General features: G+C 48.8%; 1 protein-coding gene across 5 annotated transcripts in view; it reads left to right on the top strand.

Moving 5' to 3' along the window:
- Window positions 1–11741, top strand: part of THAP4 (THAP domain containing 4) — a 44392-nt gene extending 32651 nt beyond the window's left edge. For 4 of the 5 annotated variants that reach the window (XM_080670010.1, XM_080670011.1, XM_080670013.1 and 1 more), the window contains exon 6: window positions 11131–11440. In XM_080670010.1, coding sequence (XP_080526136.1) covers window positions 11131–11250 — 120 coding nt within the window. In that variant the 3' untranslated portion in view covers window positions 11251–11440. Of the gene's footprint in view, window positions 1–11130 lie in introns of all 5 variants that reach the window. The other variant, XM_080670014.1, reaches the window with a different exon arrangement.
- Window positions 11742–18391: the final 6650 nt, after the last annotated feature.

Genomic DNA, 18391 nt, shown 5'->3' with positions numbered 1-18391 from the left:
ATTTTTGTCCAGTCTCTTCCTGAACCCCCCCATATCCCTTTCCCCCTGAGAATTATCAGTCCACTCTCTTTCTATGCCCCTGATTCTATTATATTCACCAGATTATTCTGTTCCTCAGGTTTTTAATTCACTTGATTTTTAGGTTCACTTGTTGATAGATATGTATTTGTTGTTCATAATTTTTATCTTTACTTTTTTCTTCTTCCTCTTCTTTAAGAATACCTTTCAGCATTTCATATAATACTGATTTGGTGGTGATGAACTCCTTTAGCTTTTTCTTATCTGTGAAGCTCTTTATCTGCCCTTCAATTCTGAATGATAGCTTTGCTGGGTAGAGTAATCTTGGTTGTAGGTTCTTGCTATTCATCACTTTGAAAATTTCTTGCCACTCCCGTCTGGCCTGCATAGTTTCTGTTGAGAAATCAGCTGACAATCGTATGGGTGCTCCCTTGTAGGTAATTAACTGTTTTTCTCTTGCTGCTTTTAATATTCTCTCTTTGTCTTTTGCTCTTGGCATTTTAATTATGATGTGTCTTGGTGTGGTCCTCTTTGGATTTCTTTTGTTTGGGGTTCTGTGCGCTTCCTGGACTTGTAAGTCTATTTCTTTCACCAGGTGGGGGAAGTTTTCGGTCATTATTTCTTCAAATAGGTTTTCAGTATCTTGCTCTCTCTTCTTCTTCTGGCACCCCCATAATTCTGATGTTGGTACGCTTGAAGTTGTCCCAGAGACTTCTTACACTATCTTCAACTTTTTGGATTTTTTTTTCTTTTTGCTTTTTCGGTCGAGTGTTTTTTGCTTCTTTGTATTTCAATTCTTTGACTTGATTCTTGTGTTCCTCTAGTCTGTTGTTGGGTCTCTGTATAATATTTTTTATTTCAGTCAGTGTATGTTTAATTTCTAGTTGGTCCTTTTTCATATCTTTGAGGGTCTCGTTATATTTATCGGCCTTTTCTAGGATATTCTTGAAGAGCCTTATAACCGTGGTTTTGAATTCTATATCCAGTCCTTTGTTTTCCTCCATTTCTTTTGTTTGTGATTTGTTTCTTTCTTACCACATTTTCACTGCTTCCCTGAGTTGGTAGGGTAGATTTGTGTGCTAGGTTTCCTACATGGCCCAGTGGGTCGGCCTCCCCAGTTAACCTGAGGTGGACACTCTTGGTGCACCCCTTTTTGGACTGTGTGTACAGCCTTGTTGTAGTTAAGTTTTGATTATTGTTGGTATCACTGGGAGGAATTGACCTCCAGGCCAGTTAGCTGTAAGGATCAGCTGTGTCTACGCTGGGAGAAGTTGGGTGCTGGAGACAGCCTTATAGGATTAGACTTGCCAAATTGCAATAGCCTCTGTGCTCAGCTTGGATGGGGTGGAGTCTCAGGGCGGAGCAGACAGTCTTGGCTTCCAGTCAGCCTTGCCCTTGAGCGCATGCGCGCCTGCAGACCTCTGCCTTCCCCGGCTCCCGAGTCTCCGCCCGAGAGTCCAGATTCCCCCCACAAGAGCGTGGGTCCCCAGGGGCTCGCCTGGAACTGGGGTTCAGTGCAGTCAGAACTGGGGCTCAGTGCAGTCAGGAGCTTCTGACTCCCTTCCACTAGGGAAAGCCTGTGGCAACCTCCGCAGCCTTTGTGCGTACTGGCACGCACGTGCCTGCAGACCTCTGCCTTCCCCGGCTCCCGAGTCTCCGCCCAAGAGTCCAGATTCCCCCCCGTAAGAGTGCGGGTCCCCAGGGGTTCGCCTGGAACTGGGGTTCAGTGCAATCAGAATTGGGGTTCAGTGCAGTCAGGAGCTTCAGACTCCCTTCTGCTAGGGAAAGCCTCTGGCAACCTCCGCAGCCTTTGTGCACACTGGCGCATGCGCCTCTAGAACCCTGCCTGCCAGGGCTCCCCCGGGTCTCCCCCAGGTCTCCGAGTCTCCGGATGCCTTTCTCTCTACCTGACAGTCCAGACTCCCCCTGTATGAGCCTGGATCCACGGGGTTTCGCCCGGGACTGGGGTTCAGTGCAGTCAGAATGGGTTCAGTGCGGTTGGGGGCTTCCTTCCCACTTCCGCCAGAGAAAGTCAGCCAGGCTCTCAGCCACCCTTCCTCTCTATGCACACAAAGACCCTTTGCCGTACCTCCAATTCTCTGTGAGCTTTTCTCTTTCCTTCTAGTTGTAGAATTTTCACTCAGCCAGCTTTTCTGTGGTTCTGGATGGTGTCCGTTCTGTCTTTTAGTTGTAGTTTTGAAATTGTTGTACGAGGCAGCAGTTTAGGTGCTTACCTATGCCGCCATCTTGGTTTCTCTCTTAAGCAGTTTCTCATTGAGATAACCTGTTGAATGAGCTTGTCCTGGTCCATCTCTACACTAATAAAAGAGTAATATGCAAATTAACCATCACTCCACTACACCCACGAGCCACGCCCCCCAGCCCATCAGGAGCGAGTATGCAGATTAACCCAACCAAGATGGCTGCAGCCACGGAGCGAGCAGGAGACTTGGGTTTCCCTGGCAGTGGAGGAAGCCAAGCTTTCTGCACACCCTGGCCAGCCCAGGCCTTTACTCAAGGCTACAAAGTTTCAATTATAGAAGATAAATCCCAACAAAAATGGCTGCAGCCAGGGAGCAAGCTGGAGGCTTGGCTCCGCTCAAGGCTACAAAGTTTCAATTATAGAAGATAAATAAATCCCAGATACCAGGGCCTCCGCTTGGGTCGCTGGGGGGCATGGCTGGCCTGCAAACCACCACAGGCCCCTTGCCCAGGCCGCCTCATGCCCCAAGGGAACCCCCACCATGATCTGAGACACCCTTCAGGGCAAACCATCTGGCCCCCACCCGTGCACCAGGCCTCTATCCTAGCTAATACAAGAGTAATATGCAAATTGATCATCACTCCAACACAAGATGGCTGCCCCCATGTGGTCAAAGATGGCTGCCCCCATGTGGATACAAGATGGCCACCACAAGATGGCCAGCAGGGGAGGGTGGTTGGGAGGGACCAGGCCTGCAAGGGAGGGCAGTTGTGGGCTATCAGGCCAGCAGGAGAGGGCAGTTGGGAGGGACCAGGCCTGCAAGGGAGGGCAGTTGGGGGCAATCAAGCCTGCAGGGGAGGGCAGTTAGGGATGACCAGGCTGGCAGAGGAGGGAAGTTGGGGGCGACCGGACCTGCAGGGAAGGGCATTTGGGGGGGACCCAGGCCTGCAGGGGAGAGCAGTTGGGGGGGGGACCAGGCCTGCAGGGGAGGGCATTTAGGGGTGACCAGGCCTGCAGGGGAGGGCAGTAAGGGGCAAACAGGCTGGCAGGGGATCAGTTAGGCATCAATCAGGCTGGCAGGGGAGTGGTTAGGGGGTGATCAGGGTGGCAGGCAGAAGCTGTTAGGGGCAATCAGGAAGGCAGGCAGGCGAGCAGTTGGGAGCCAGCAGTCCTGGATTGTGAGAGGGATGTCCAACTGCCCGTTGAGGCCCGATCCTACCGGGATCGGGCCTCAACGGGCAGTCAGATATCCCTCGGGGGGTCCCAGATTGGAGAGGGTGCAGGCTGGGCTGAGGGACAACCCCCCCCCCCACGCACTAATTTCATGCACCTGGCCTCTAGTAAAATATAAATCAAGATTGCGTGAATACACGAATTAAATGAGGGAGAACTGGAGTCTTTCCATGGGTAGTGCTACACAGCAGCGTGATGGTGTGCTGCAGTGATTTCAGGTCTAGTGTGGTGTGTTTCAGTAGATATCAAAAGTGTGTTTCTTTATCACTTAAATCATATAGGTGTTGGCCACTTTGTGGTAGGGTGAAGCCTTAAGTGCCATATAGTTTCTGTTCCTATGTGCATAGACTCTTGTCTCCATTTCATCTTCTTACTGGTTGTTGGTGGTTGGTTATAAGGGAACACATGGTTTCTGTGTGTTTCTGTCCATCCAGGTCACATCTGTCTGTCTCTGACCACCGGGTCTGGGCATGGCACTGCCGGGGTCACAGGGGAACCTGTTGACCTCAGGCCTGACTTCCTGATGTACTTCTGTGTCACAGCCCTGTTTGATGCTTGCTGGAGGCCATGGCCGGGTCAAGAAGATCCTGTTTCTAATGTGCTAAGAATTGTTTTCAAGAAAGGGTTTTGAGTTTCTTCAAATGCTCTTGCAGTCTCTTTGGGGAAGATTCTGTGTTTTTTCCACTTGAAGCTGTGAATGCAGTGAATTATATTAATTCTAAATGTTGAATCATGTTTGAAGATCACTTCTACTAGTTATAATGAATTAAATAATTTTTTCAGATGTTGTCCATTTTGGTATCAGTTATTCATAGAGCTCCTTAGCTGTTTCTGCCCCCTGTCAAGGGTGGCCTCCACAGGACTAAGTGGTGACCCCTTTGGGAACATGTCTGGGCTGGGCACTGAGGAGCAAAGGGACCCAGACCTGGATGCTGCTTCTGCCTCCACTGTTCGTCTCCAGGCCCTACCTCACTTCATTTGTAAATTCACGGCTCCTTGTATCAAGATTTTCAGAGTTTGGAGAAGTGACACATATGTCCCCTTGGATTTTCTTTGTCTTCTCTTTTTCTTCTTGCCAGAGGCTTCCTATTTTATCAGGGTTTTGGTTATTTTCGCTAGAGAACTAACATTGGGTTTTATTAATTAAACAAAAAGTGCTCTTCTGCAAAAGGAGGGAGTAGGCAGAGGTGAGGCCTGTGGGAGGCGGGGACAAGGGAAGGGCTCCACTCTGCAAAGTGACCTGGCTGACCAAAGGCTGGTCTCACATGCCTGGTTGACCTTCCCCTCCTGGGTTGGCCTTTCCCTGTGAGTTTATTTTTCCCCTTGGGTTGACCCTTACTATGTTCTCTTGGATTAATTATTCTTAGCATTCTATTTTATTTCCTCTGTTAGTTTCTTAACTATCTTTTTTTTTAATGGCTGCTTTCAGGCTATCTGCATCTTAACTTATAATCAGTATTATACCATTACATTCCCATTTCCCACCTGATTTTGGATAATCCTGTGTTCACTTTGCAGCTGAACTTTCCCCTTTCCATTTCACAGGTCCTAATCTCACAGCTCTGTAACTCCATTTACTCTCCTTCTGTGCTGCTGTCACCACACCTGGTCCATGTGGGAGATGGACACACAAACACACTACACTAGGAACCTTCATGGTATTGTTACTTTTGCTTTAAATAGTCAGGTGACTTCCAAACAAATTATAATGAGGGGAAGTAATCTCTTCTAGTTATCCATTTATTTTCTCTCTGTGTTGCCCTTGCCTCCTTCCTGTCAATCTGAGTTTCCCGTGGTACTATTTCCCTTCATCCTGAAGACCTGCATTAACAGTGTTTCTCATAGCACAAATCTGCTGGCAACAATGCCTTTGAGTTTATTGCACACCCAACTTTTTTTTTCTTTTTCAATGTTTTTATATTGAGTTGAAATACATATAACAAAAAATTTATTATCTTAACCATTTTCAAGTATCCACTTCAGTGATTTTTATAATTCACATTGTGCAGCCATCACCACCATCCATCCCCATAGCGCTCTTGTAAATCTGAAACACTACCTATGAAACCATAACTCACCTTTCTCCCCTCCCCCAGTCCCTGGCGGCCACCATCTACTTTCTCTGTGATTTTAACAACTCTTAAAGTACCTCATATAAGTGGAATCATGCAATATTTGTCTTTTTATGACTGGCTTATTTTATCAGCATAATGTCCTCAAGGTTCATCCATGTTGTTGCACGTGGCAGGATTTCCTTCTTTTTTAAGGCTAATATTCCCTTGTGTGAATGGACCACATTTTGTTTAAACTTTCCTCCGTCCATGGACACTTGGATCGCTTCCATGGGTGTGCAAATATCTCTGAGACCCTGATTTCAATTCTTTCAGTCTGTATTCAGGAGTGGAATTGCTGGGTCTTGTGGTAACTCTGTGTTTAATTGTTTGAGGAACCATTAAACTGTTTTCCACAGAAGCTGCACCATTTTCCGTTCCTATCTCATGTGCACAGGGCTCCAGTTTCTCCACGTCCTCGTCAGCACTTGATATTTTCTGGGTTTTTTGTTTTTTTTTAATACATTTTATTGATTTTTTACAGAGAGGAAGGGAGAGGGATAGAGAGCTAGAAACATCGATCAGCTGCTTCCTGCACACCCCCCACTGGGGATGTGCCTGCAACCAAGGCACACGCCCTTGACCGGAATCGAACCCGGGACCCTTCAGTCCGCAGGCCGACGCCCTATCCACTGAGCCAAACCGGTTTCGGCTATTTTCTGGGGTTTTGATAGCAGCCATCCTGATGAGTAAGGAGGCATCACTGTGGTTTGATTTGTGTTTCCCATGATCAGTGCTGTTGAGCATCTTTTCATGGGCTTGTTAGCCATTCATGTATCTTTGCAGAAATGTCTATTCAAGTCCTTTGTCAATATTTGAACAAGGTTATTTGGGGGTTTTTGTTTGTTTGCTTGTTTTTTTACAATGAAATTCCAGCAGCAATCTTTGTGATTGTTGGGAACTCTTTCTTTTTTTTTTTTTAAGTATGTTTTTAGAAAGAGAGGAAAGGAGAGAGAGATACAGAAACATCAATGAGCCCTAGCAAGTTTGGTTCAGTGGATGGAGGGTCAGCCTGCGGACTGAAGGATCCCGGGTTCAATTCTGGTCAAGGGCACATACCCGGGTTGTGGGCTCGATCCCCAGTAGGGGGTGTGGAAGAGGCAGCTGATCAATTATTCTCTCTCATCATCAATGTTTTTCTCTCTCCCTCTCCCTTCCTCTCTGAAATCAATAAAAATATTTTTTTAAAAAAGAAAAGAACTATCAGTGATGAGAGAAAAACATCTATTGGCCACCTCCTGCTTACCCCCTACTGTGGGTCAAGCCCACGCTACCTCGACATAGGCCCTGACCAGGAATTGGATCGGTGACTTCTTGGTTCATGGGTCTATGCTCAACCACTGAGCCACATTGGCCAGGCCAGGATTGTTTGTTTTTGTTGTTGTTGGATCGGAAGAGTTCTTAATGTATTCTGGCTATTACCTCTACTATCAGGTATTGGACCGGCAAATATTTTCTTTCATTCTGTGGGCTGCCGTTTATATATCAAAAGGCACTATCGATAGAGTAAATTTTAAAAATATTCATGATGTCCAGTTTGTCTGTTTTTTCTGTTGTTGACTGTGTTTGGTGTTACAAGAAATCGTTGCCCAGTCCAGTGTCATGAAGCTTTTGCTCATGTTTTCTTTTAAGAGGTTTATAAATTCAGCTTTTATATTCCAGTCTCTGATCTGAGTTATTGTTTTTGTATATACTATTAGATAAGGGTCCAACTTCATTCTTTTGTGTGTGAATATCCAGTTCTCCCAGCATCATTAGTTGAAAAGAAAGTCTTTTCCACATTGAATGGTCTTGACAGCCTGTTGAAAACCAACTAGGACAGCTAAAGAATGTCTTAAAAATAAGGACCATCTCTGTTTAATTAAACAGCAAAGCCAGCCTGGGGTCTTGAACACAGAATTAGAGCTGAATGAACAAGGGCTCATAGCCTTGAATTGTGTTTGACCTCCTCCCCGTTACCTCCCACATTCCATGAATCACAGAGAATTGCCCTTTCTTCCTCAGTGATAGCAGGCTACACCCACACTGCCAAGTCCCTGTGGCCACAACCTTTGATCTCTCCCCAGTGCCGTTTTTTAAGCACTGTGTTCATTACTCCACCCAGGAATCTTCAGAAAGGCCCTTCTGCTTATATTGTGATGATAGCTACACTTTAAGCAAATTAACTGCTCATCACTCATACCAGTTCTCACACTTCAATGTACCAGTGAATCTAGGGTGTTAACATAAAAAAACCATTGAAACCTGTAAAGAATTTTTGTGCGTTTATTTGAGCCAAACTGTCAACATATGCAGGGAAGCAGAACCTCAACGAATTGAGATAATGCTCCGGAGAATGAATAATCCTGTCTAATAAAGAGGGAATATGCTAATTGACCATCACTCCATCACAAGGATGGCTGCACCCACAGCTGAGGCCAAGTCCCCATAAGGAGCCTTAACGAGCAATCAGCAGAGACCTGAGGCTGTGCCCTCCCCTACCCCCGTGGGGCTTGACAGGGGACCTCAAGGTGCACTTCCCATCCTGGTGCTGGGCTAGGGGACCTCAGGCTGTTCCCCCCCGCCCCAGCGCCAGACTGGGGGACCTCAGGCCATGCCCCCAACCCCGGCACCAGGCTAGGGGACCTCAGACTGCACTCCCACCTGGCAGGGCTTGAAAGGGGACCTTAGGCCCTGCCCCCCACCCAACAGGGCTTGACGGGGGACCTCAAGGTGCACCCCCAGTGCTGGGTTGGGGGAACTCAGGCCATGCCCCCGCTAAGCAGGGCTTGACAGGGGACCTGAGGCTGGGCTCCCCTCCCAGTGCTGGGCCGGGGGACCTGAGGCTGCACACCCTCCCCCACCCCCGCCCCGCTGCCTGGCAGGGCTTGACAGGGGACCTCAGGCCATGCCCCCCACCCAGCGGGGCTTGACAGGGGATCTCAGGCCGTGTCCCCCACCTGGCAGGCTTGACAGGGGACCTCAAGGCACCCCTCCCCCGCCCTGGTCTGGGCTGGGGGACCTCAGGCCACGCCCCCCGTCCTGGCGCCAGGCCAGGGGACCTGAGGCTATCCCCCTGCCCAGCAGGGCTTGACAGAGGTGGGACTGGCTGGGTCTGGATCTAGCCCAGTGAGGGTGGGGGCAGCCGGGTCTGGGTCTCACGCGATTTTGAGGTGCATGTGAGTGGGCGGGGACTTAACTCTGGGTCCCGTGGAGCCCCAGACTCTGACAGGAGGAAGGTTTTCATATACATTTTACTAATTTTCTTTCATCTCTGACACTTTTATTATAGAGAAAGGGCAAATAGCAATATTAAATTATTTCCTCTAATTAATCCCCTTTTAATGTGCACGAATTTTGTGCACTGGGTCACTAGTTAATATGATAATGAAGGAATGTGTGGTATCTGTCCTGGCGCTCAGCATATTTGGTTGTGCCCCAGGGGCTCCAGAAAAAGGGAAGTTACAAGTTACCCAGACATTTCAAGGGTATGTTATCATAGATGCAAAAAGACAGATAGGCTCAGTTAAGGTAAAGGTTGATGATAGCGGCCTAGGACGGAACTGCCCACCATAACTGCTTTTAGTTAAAGTTTAATTTCAGACCATCCTTTGTGGTTACTTTAAGTTTCAGAGTTTGCAAGACTGCCATGGAGGCCTCCCCTGAGCTTGTCAGGTCAGCACGTGGCCCCTTTCATCCACAAGGGGTTTTGTTGAAATGCAGCCTCTGATCCAGTGAGTCTGGGTGCGATTCCCCCCCTCCTCCCCCCCCCCAAAAAAAAGAGATGGATTGTCTTCCTGGAGTGTCAGAGGCTCGGAGTTGCCCTTGTCTGAGAAGTAGAACTCCCACTGTGGCAGCCTCTCCAGAATGTGGGCTCGCAGTAGCCTGCGCAAGCTCTGTTTTGTAGTCAGCAAGGCCAACAGTTGCTTCCAACCCCACCTTATTGAAATAAGGACCAGTCTATGGCTCAGATGGACCCCTGGAAGCCTCAGGACGCCCACAGTTATTGTTAGTGACCTCACTGGATTGATAGCTGGAACCACGGGCACCAGAAGAGGTCTATTGAGCCTGAGCAATGCAATGTACATCTGCCTCAAATTTAAATATTTCCAAATAACTTTAGTTTGAAGAGGAAAATAGCACAAGAAAGTTCAAGGGGATACAAAGTCCCAAGGACCTGACAAGTGGCTTTTGGGGAGCCTGTGCAAAGCACTGCCATTGCCAGCTTTGGCACTGAGCCAGCCACTGCGACAGCTAATTATCATCCCTGAGATGGGGTGACAGTGCTCAGGAGGCCACGCTCTGCGAGTGTGCACAGCTGGGACGGGGTGCGCATGGGGCAGCCCCTCACCTGCTTTTCCCAACACTGCCTTCTTCCTGGGACCCAGGGAGAGGTGGCCTCAGTGTCTCAGCCACAGGACTGCTCCCAGGCTGTCTCCCCATCTCTTGCTCACCTGCTTCTTGCTGCCAAGTTGCTTTTAGTGGGAGCAAGGTGGCTGCTATGGGATGCTCACAGATTTTGGCACAAACAGACAGAGCTGAAGGCTGAGGGACAGGCTCACTGGGTCCCTGAGCAGTGAGATCGGTGTGATTGCATGTGTCCAAAAGCCACTCCAGCAGTGCAGAGAGAGAACCGTGAAGGGGCAGGTAATGGAGCCACGTTGGGTCTCCCCTCTGCACTCCCTTCCTGTGGGACCTTGGTCCTTGCAGCCTTGGTGACTCTCTGATTCCTTTATTTATTTTTATTTTTTTTAAATATATTTTATTAATTTTTTACAGAGAGGAAGAGAGAGGAGAGGGATAGAGAGCTAGAAACATCGATCAGCTGCCTCCTGCACACCCCCCACTGGGGATGTGCCCGCAACCAAGGCACGCGCCCCTGACCGGAATCGAACCCGGGACCCCTCAGTCCGCAGGCCGACGCTCTATCCACTGAGCCAAACCGGTTTCGGCTCTGATTCCTTTAAATAGACTCTTTAAAATCTGGCTTTTTCTCTGCCAGATGGTTGACCAATTACAATACAGTTGTCTGCAGCTCAAAGCGACACTCCTATTTCATGTGCTACTGGAGCCCCCAGAATGTTCTGGAACACTGGAAAGGGTGACCATCGAAGTATCTCTCAACAGTTGTCGTGGTTCCTCACTCTGCAGACATCCCAGGCAGAGAAGGTTTTCTCACAGGTTGCTTGCTACAGGTTTACTTTTTGGAAACAGCCGCCATAGTTTGTTCCTAAGTGCTGCTACTAAGTTTTCCAGGAACATCAGTGCAAGCTGTAGAGTGAAGTGGGAAGGTCACCTTCTGCCTGATCAAGTGTATAATTTACTGACAGAAAAAAGAAGATGGCTTCTAAGTACCCTAAAATGGGAGGGACCAAGTCATGGTCTTCTGGGGACAGAGAAAGGCGAGGACACCTGGATCTTGGCAGGTGCTGTAGCTCTGTGGGCAGAGTCTGTCATCTGACTCACAACTAAGGTGACTTGTCACAGCCCCTGCAGGAACACTTGGCCTGTGGTGAGACCTCAAGCATTTGTTATATCTTTGAAAGATAAAACTAAGATGTTTTGTATTTGTTTTGTTCTGCTCAGATTACCCGAAAATTCAGGCTGAATTCTGAAGGCAAACTTGAACAGACAGTCTCCATGGCAACCACTACCCAACCCATGACTCAGCATCTTCACATCACCTACAAGAAGGTGACCCCATGACCCAGAGCAGAGCTTCATCCTGGCCATGTGTGTCAGGATGTGACACTAGGCTTCTCACAGACGCTGCAGCAACAAGTGTGGGTGTGGCTGCAGCTCCCAGGGGGATCAAGGGTATTGCCCCGTGTTCCTGTAATGGCATAGAAAAACCAAATAAAAGGCCTTTATTTTTATGGCTGAGCATTTTGATATTATCATGTGTGTGGACTGTCCATCTTCTCATCTGCTGGTGACTGTTTTTCAGAGTATTTTCCCTAAAAAAGACAGCATTTTTTACAAGCTCTGAGATATGTATAAACCTTAAGTAGAGTGGTCAATCATAAGCTAAAGTCAAAGACGGTACAGAAAGGGTTGCTGTGATTTTTAATGTTAAAGGAGCCTGAGGACCCCATTTCTATAAGGACAAAGGGTGTTCCAAAGGCAAGAGGGTAGTTGTGAAATTAGTGTCATTATGTACATCTTATTTTATTACTCTGTAATATAATATTACTTAGATTTCTTTCTTTGTTGACTATTGTTTGCAGACATACACTGACCTGTGTACCTGTCACCCAGTTGTAACACCGCCAGCTTTTCCGTCCCAGTGATTTCACCTGTTCTTCTGCCTTCTTTTTGCTAGAGTATTTTTAAGCAAATACCAGACATAATGTCATTGATCCCTAAATGCTTCAATATGCATTTAAAAACAAAGCCTTTTATTTTCTTAACACACCAGGGTATCAGAAACCACACCAGGACCACAGACACATGTGGAAGGAGGTGCTCCAGCGGAGAGAGATTAGCACCTGCAAGAGTAGCTGCATCCTACCAGGGCTTGAGGACAAAAGACATTACCAGGTGGTGGCTGGAGGACAAAAGGTATTATCAGGTGGCACACCTGGAAGCTCAGAGGAGGAACCAGGGCTGGCGCTGAGCCATCATATGGGAGGAGCATGGCCAGTGGTTCCCCAGGTGCCAGGAGCACAGGGAAGCTGGGCACTCGGAGCAGATCAGGTACGGGAGAAATTCAGGTACAATTCATCCTGAGGCACAGCCCTCCGGCTGTGAACCTGTGAAACCAGACAAGGAATGTGCCTCCAAAATAAGGTGTTGGGACAGGCATGGGGTGGACATTCCCATTCCAAAGGGGTGGGCAGGAAGTGACAGGTCCTGAGCAAACCCAAAACCTTAAGACCTCATAATAATCCTCTGTCCTCATGTCTGCCTCTAGGCCCACTGGGGTAGAGGTCCCTCCTGGGCTGCAGTAACACACCAGTGGCTCTATCCACCTGGGTCATCCTAGTGGGGAGGTCTCTGCAGCAGCCTCACCCATGTAGGGCCTGGCTCTCTGCCTGGGTCATGAGCCCCCGCACCACTGCAACTTCCAAACTCTAGGGGGAAGTAACAGCCCCCATGGCTCATACACATGCCACCAATGTGTACGGCCTGTGCCTCCTAAAGGGGTGGCTCAAGTACGTGGGGGAGCATTGTGCAGTGGCTATCATAGCCAATGAGATTTATCTGAGGCACGATGATTGCTAATTGGAAAAAACAAAACAAAACTGAATAGCAGGCCCTTTCGCTCTGGGCCTGTAAGGGGAGGACACCCCATGCTCTCTGAAATGCCTTCAGTCATTCTTCCTGGTCTTGGACTATGGGCCCTGGGTTCTGTGTAGGGGGCTGGCTAATTTCCCCAGGGTTGTAGAAAATCACCCTAACTTCTTTGAGATGGCCAATTAATACTAATCTCCTTATCAAATCTGGGCACACCTGTCATGCTTCCTCAGAGCAAGCTTTCTCATTACTTTCAATGTGGATAGGCTGAGAATTTTCCAGGTTTTAAAGTCTGCTTCCTTTAAAATATATATATATATACATATATACATATACATATATACATATATACACATATATATATATATATATATATATATATATATATATATATATATATAACTGGTTTCAGAGAGGAAAGGAGAGGGAGAGAGAGATAGAAACATTAATGATGAGATAGAATCTTTGATCGTCTGCCTCCTGCACACCCCACACTAGGGATGGAACCATGACCTGTTTCATAGGTTAACACTCAACCACTGAGTCACACTGGCTAGGCATTCTGCTTCCTTTTTGATGAACAATTCTGTTTGTAAGTCGTTTCTCTCTTCCTGCATTTTACTATAGTATTCAGGAGATATTAGGCGACTCCTTCAAAACTTTGACTTAGCTTAGAAATTTCCTGCCAAATAGCCAGTTTCATGACTCACACGTTCTATCATCCACAGATCTCAGCCACAGACGCAGTTCAGCCGAGGGCTTTGCCACTTTATAGCAACCATCACCCTCCCTCCAGCTTCTAAGAACTTGACCCTCATTTCCGTATGAGATGTCATCAGAATGGTCTTTACCATCCGTATTTCTGCAACATTCTGCTCATGGTGGCTCAAATTTCTCTAAAGATGGAGGCTTTCTCTCCACTCTCCACTTTTCTCTGAGTCACTAGGATCACCCAAAACAGTCCATTCATGCAATGTAGACTTTTCCTAGCATAGACCTCTATCAATTGCCAGGAAGCAAAATCTCAATTGAGATAATGCTCCAGGGAATGGCAGTTTTTCACCTTATTTTAATTTTTATTAATTTTTTTAAATTCTCACCTGAGGATATTTTTTCCATTGATTTCCAGAGAGAGTGGACAGAAGGGAGGAGGGGGGAAGAGAGAGAAAGAAAGAAAAACATCTATGTGAGAGAGACATACCAATTGGTTGCCTCACACACGCCCCCTGACCGGGAATCCAGCCACTGAGCCAAACCAGCCAGGGCTGCACCTTATTTTATACATTACAATCAAAAGAGAAGGAGCAAGTGGGTTACATGAAATACATTGGTGATAGATTAGGGAGAAGAGAGAAAGCACAGGGGAAACCTCTGGGATTGGATAAAAAATAAAATGATAGACATACTTCTTTTACATAGGTGGGTATAGAATAGTTAACAGTCAACAATTAACTCAATAACAATGAGGGTGGTCTCTGCAGAGTGGGGCCTGTGCTTTGAGGGGTCCGGAAAAAAGGAAAATTGCTCTGACATTCTAACAATATGTCATTGTAGATGCAAAAAGACAATAGGCTCAGTTAGGATAAAGATTGACCTTTGTCAGGGAAGATGCTGGCCTAGGACATGACTACCTGCCATAAACTGCTTTTAGCTTAAAAAGTTTTCATTTCAGACCAACCTTTGTGGTTACTCTAGATCTCTGAGTTTGCAAGGCCTCCACGCCAGGCCTTCCCTGAACTTACCAGGTTTAGTATGCGCCCCTTTTCATCCACACCTCAAAACTCTTACCTCAACCCATTACCAGTTCCAAAGCCACTTCCACGCTGTAGACATTGTTACAGCAGCACCCCACTTCTCAGTAACAATTTCTGTCGTCCATTCCAGCTACTATAACAAAAATACCACAGACGGGTGGGTGGAGCTTATAAACAACAGCAATTTATTTCTTACAGTCTGGAGGCTGGAAGCCCAATGTCATGGTACTGGGCAATTGGGTGAGGGCCCCTCCCTCGCAGCCACATCTCTGCTGTAACTTCACGGGCAGTGGGATGGGGGATGGGGTCTGTTGCAAGGGCACGAATTCCTCCTGAGGATGGAGCCATCATGTCTTAACCTCCTCCTAAAGCCCTACCTCCTTTTTTTTTTTTTTTAATTTTTTAAAATATATTTTATTGATATTTTACAGAGAGGAAGGGAGAGGGATAGAGAGCTAGAAACATCGATGAGAGAGAAACATCGATCAGCTGCCTCCTGCACACCTCTCACTGGAGATGTGCCCGCAACCAAGGTACATGCCCTTGACCGGAATCAAACCTGGGACCCTTCAGTCCGCAGGCCGACGCTCTTTCCACTGAGCCAAACCGGTTTCGGCAAGCCCTACCTCCTTATACGATCACTTGGGAGACTAGGATGTCAACATGGATTTGGGGAAAACGAACATTCACACCATTGCACCAGCGACCTTGCTGGAGAGAAGCCAAAAGATGCTGGGAACATCAAGGAAGTCCTGCCCCTGCATCCCACATCCCACCTCCACATCCTTCCCTTGCATCCCACCCCAAACCCCACATGCTGCCCCTGCATCACACCCCACACCTGACCAAATCCTGCCCCAGCACCTGCCCCTCTGCCCCACACCCTGTCTCTCACCCCTGCACTGAGCTAGAAGGGAAGGCAGCAGTCAGAGCAGAGCTGAGAAATGAGAAGCAAATAACTGACCAGTCATCTTACCCCCAACTCCTGCCACTGCTTGTTGGGAAGCTGGTCACTCCTCCTCAAGGCATCCCCTGGCTGCAGTCTGGGTTCACCTGAGCTTCTTGTAGTGTCTGCCGTGTCCCTCTATCCCCTCTATTTCCTGTGGTCTGGAAGCTGGATGGAGAGTTCTGGTTGGACACACTCCCTGCAGGGTGCCCAGTCCTCACAGTCGGCTGGTCTCACTTTGAGGATGGGGACAGCCTTTCACGTAAAAGGCTTGCCCGCCGAGGACATCGCACACAGCAGCCCCTTGATTAGAGTGGTGGCCCCGTTGTCATTACTTCCACATTCGGGGCTGGTAATCCCTCAGAAGAACTTCCCCTGCATCCAGTAGGCTAAGTGTTGTTTCCCTGAAAATGTTCACACCAGAAAGCCAGCATAGCAGCATAACTCTTTCAATTAGCGACGAAAGAAATATTCAAACTTGTAAAAAGCCTTTAGTAAGAATTTATTTGAGCTAGGATTTTGAGGACATGCCCAGAAGTAAGATCTCAAAGGACTGAGACAGTGCTCCAGAGAAGGTGCTTTTGCAGTTCTTTTTATATATTTAGGATCAAAGGAGAAGATGTCAGAAAGGTCACATGAAGTCCACTGGTGGCAGGGAAATCTCTAGGCTTGGATAGAGAGGAAAGTAGAGATACATGCCTGCTTTACATTGGTGGGTGCAGGATGGTTCACACCATCACAGCGAGGAGAGACTCTGCAGCAACGAGATGAGTTTCCACGCGGTCCTGGCCTGCCACAAGTGGGCCAGTTTGAGGGTCTGGAAGTTAAAATTACTCTGACATTCCAAAGACATGTTATTCCAGATGCACGAGAACAGCAGACAGGCTCGCTCAAGGTGAAGACAAGCCTCTCACAAGGAAGCTGTGGGATGTGACCTTCCACCAGGACCTGCCCAGTCAGGGGCTGATGTTCAGACCCTCCTGTGTGGAGATCTGGACAGCCACCTCTTCATTCTCACCTTTAACTGTGAATTGTTAGAATAAGAATGTCCTAACCCTGGGTGTTGCCTGAGGATTGAGCTCTTTTCACACCCCTACACCACCCCTCAGCTCCTCCTGCTCCTGTTCGACCAGGTACTTCTGTACATTAGATGGAATTCTAGTCCAGTGCAGCCTTTTTCTCTCTGACAGATGGGAAGTGCTCCAATGATCCCATAGTTGGCCTGACAGAACCCCCCCACCCCCGATGACTCCGTGTTCCAGCACCACCACTGCCCCCCCATATCTCCTGCCCCAGAGCCCATTCTTACTGGGAGTAGGGGATTGGAGAGGGTGGCACTCAGAGACCACAGGCAGCCACTCTGCTTCCAGGCCTGTTCCATGGGCAGAACCAGAAAATCCTATCTAATAAAAGAGTAATATGCAAATCGACCATCACTCCAACACACAAGATGGCTGCCCCTATGTGGTCAAAGATCCTGCCCCCATGTGGACACAAGATGGCCACCACAAGATGGCCAGCAGGGGAGGGCAGTTAAGGGTGACCGGGCCGGCAGAGGAGGGAAATTGGGGTCAACTGGGCTTGCAGGGAAGGGCAGTTGGGGGGACCAGGCCTGCAGAGGAGGGCAGTTAGGGGTGACCAGGCCTGCAGGGGAGGGCAGTTAGGGGTGACCAGGCCTGCAGGGGAGGGCAGTTAGGGGTGACCAGGCCTGCAGGGGAGGGCAGTTTGGGGTAATCAGGCTGGCAGGGGAACAGTTAGGCATCAGTCAGGCTGGCAGGGGAGTGGTTAGGGGGTGATAAGGCTGGCAGGCAGAAGCAGTTAGGGGCAATCAGGAAGGCAGGCAGGCAAGCCGTTGGGAGCCAGCAGTCCTGGATTGTGAGAGGGATGTCCGACTACCTGTTTAGGCCCGATCTTACCAATTTTATAATTGACTAGAGACCTGGTGTACGAAATTCGTGCACTTGGAGGAGGTGTGCCTCAGCCCAGCCTGCACCCTCTCCAATCTGGGACCCCTTGAGGGATGTCTGACCGCCCGTTTAGACCCAATCCCTCTCACGATCCAGGACTGCTGGCTCTCAACTGCCATCCCCTGCAGGCCTGGTCCCCCCTCAACTGCTCTCCCCTGCTGGCCTGGTCCCCCCCCAACTGCCCTCCCCTGCTAGCCCAGTCACCCCTAACTGCCCTCCCTGCTGGCCTGATCGCCCACAACTGCCCTCCCCTGCAGGCCTGGCCCCCCCCCAACTGCCCTCCCCTGCTGACCTGGTCTCCCCCAACTGCCCTCCTCAGCCGGCTCGGTCACTCCTAACTGCCCTCCCTGCTTGCCTGATTGCCCACAACTGCCCTCCCCTGCAGACCTGGGTCCCCCCCAACTGCCCTCCCTTGCAGGCCTGGGTCCCCCCCGCAATTGCCCTCCCCTGCAGGCCTGGGTCCCCCTCCAACTGCCCTCCCTTGCTGGCCTGGTCTCCCCCAACTGCCCTCCTCTGCTGGCCTGGTACCCCCAACTACCCTCCCTTGCTGGCCTGGTCTCCCCCAACTGCCCTCCTCTGCTGACCTGGTCACCCCTAACTTCCCACAACTGCCCTCCCTTGCAGGCCTGGTCCCTCCCAACTGCCCTTCCCTGCAGGACATCTTGTGGCGGCCATCTTGTGTCCACATGGGGGCAGCCATCTTGTGTCTTGGAGTGATGGTCAATTTGCATATTACTCTTTTATTAGATAGGATTTATTTTCACTGAACTATGCAAGATGAAGGTGCTGCATGGCCCTTCACCCTGAAATGCAGCATACACATTTTTTTAAAAATATATTTTATTGATTTCTTACAGAGAGGAAAGGGAGAGGATAGTTAGAAACATCGATGAGAGAGAAACATCGATCAGCTGCCCCCTGCACACCTCCCACTGGGAATGTGC

This window comes from Plecotus auritus, assembly GCF_963455305.1.
Source record: "Plecotus auritus genome assembly, chromosome: 5".
Classification (NCBI taxonomy): Eukaryota; Metazoa; Chordata; class Mammalia; order Chiroptera; family Vespertilionidae; genus Plecotus; species Plecotus auritus.
This window is presented reverse-complemented; position numbering and strand designations above follow the sequence as displayed.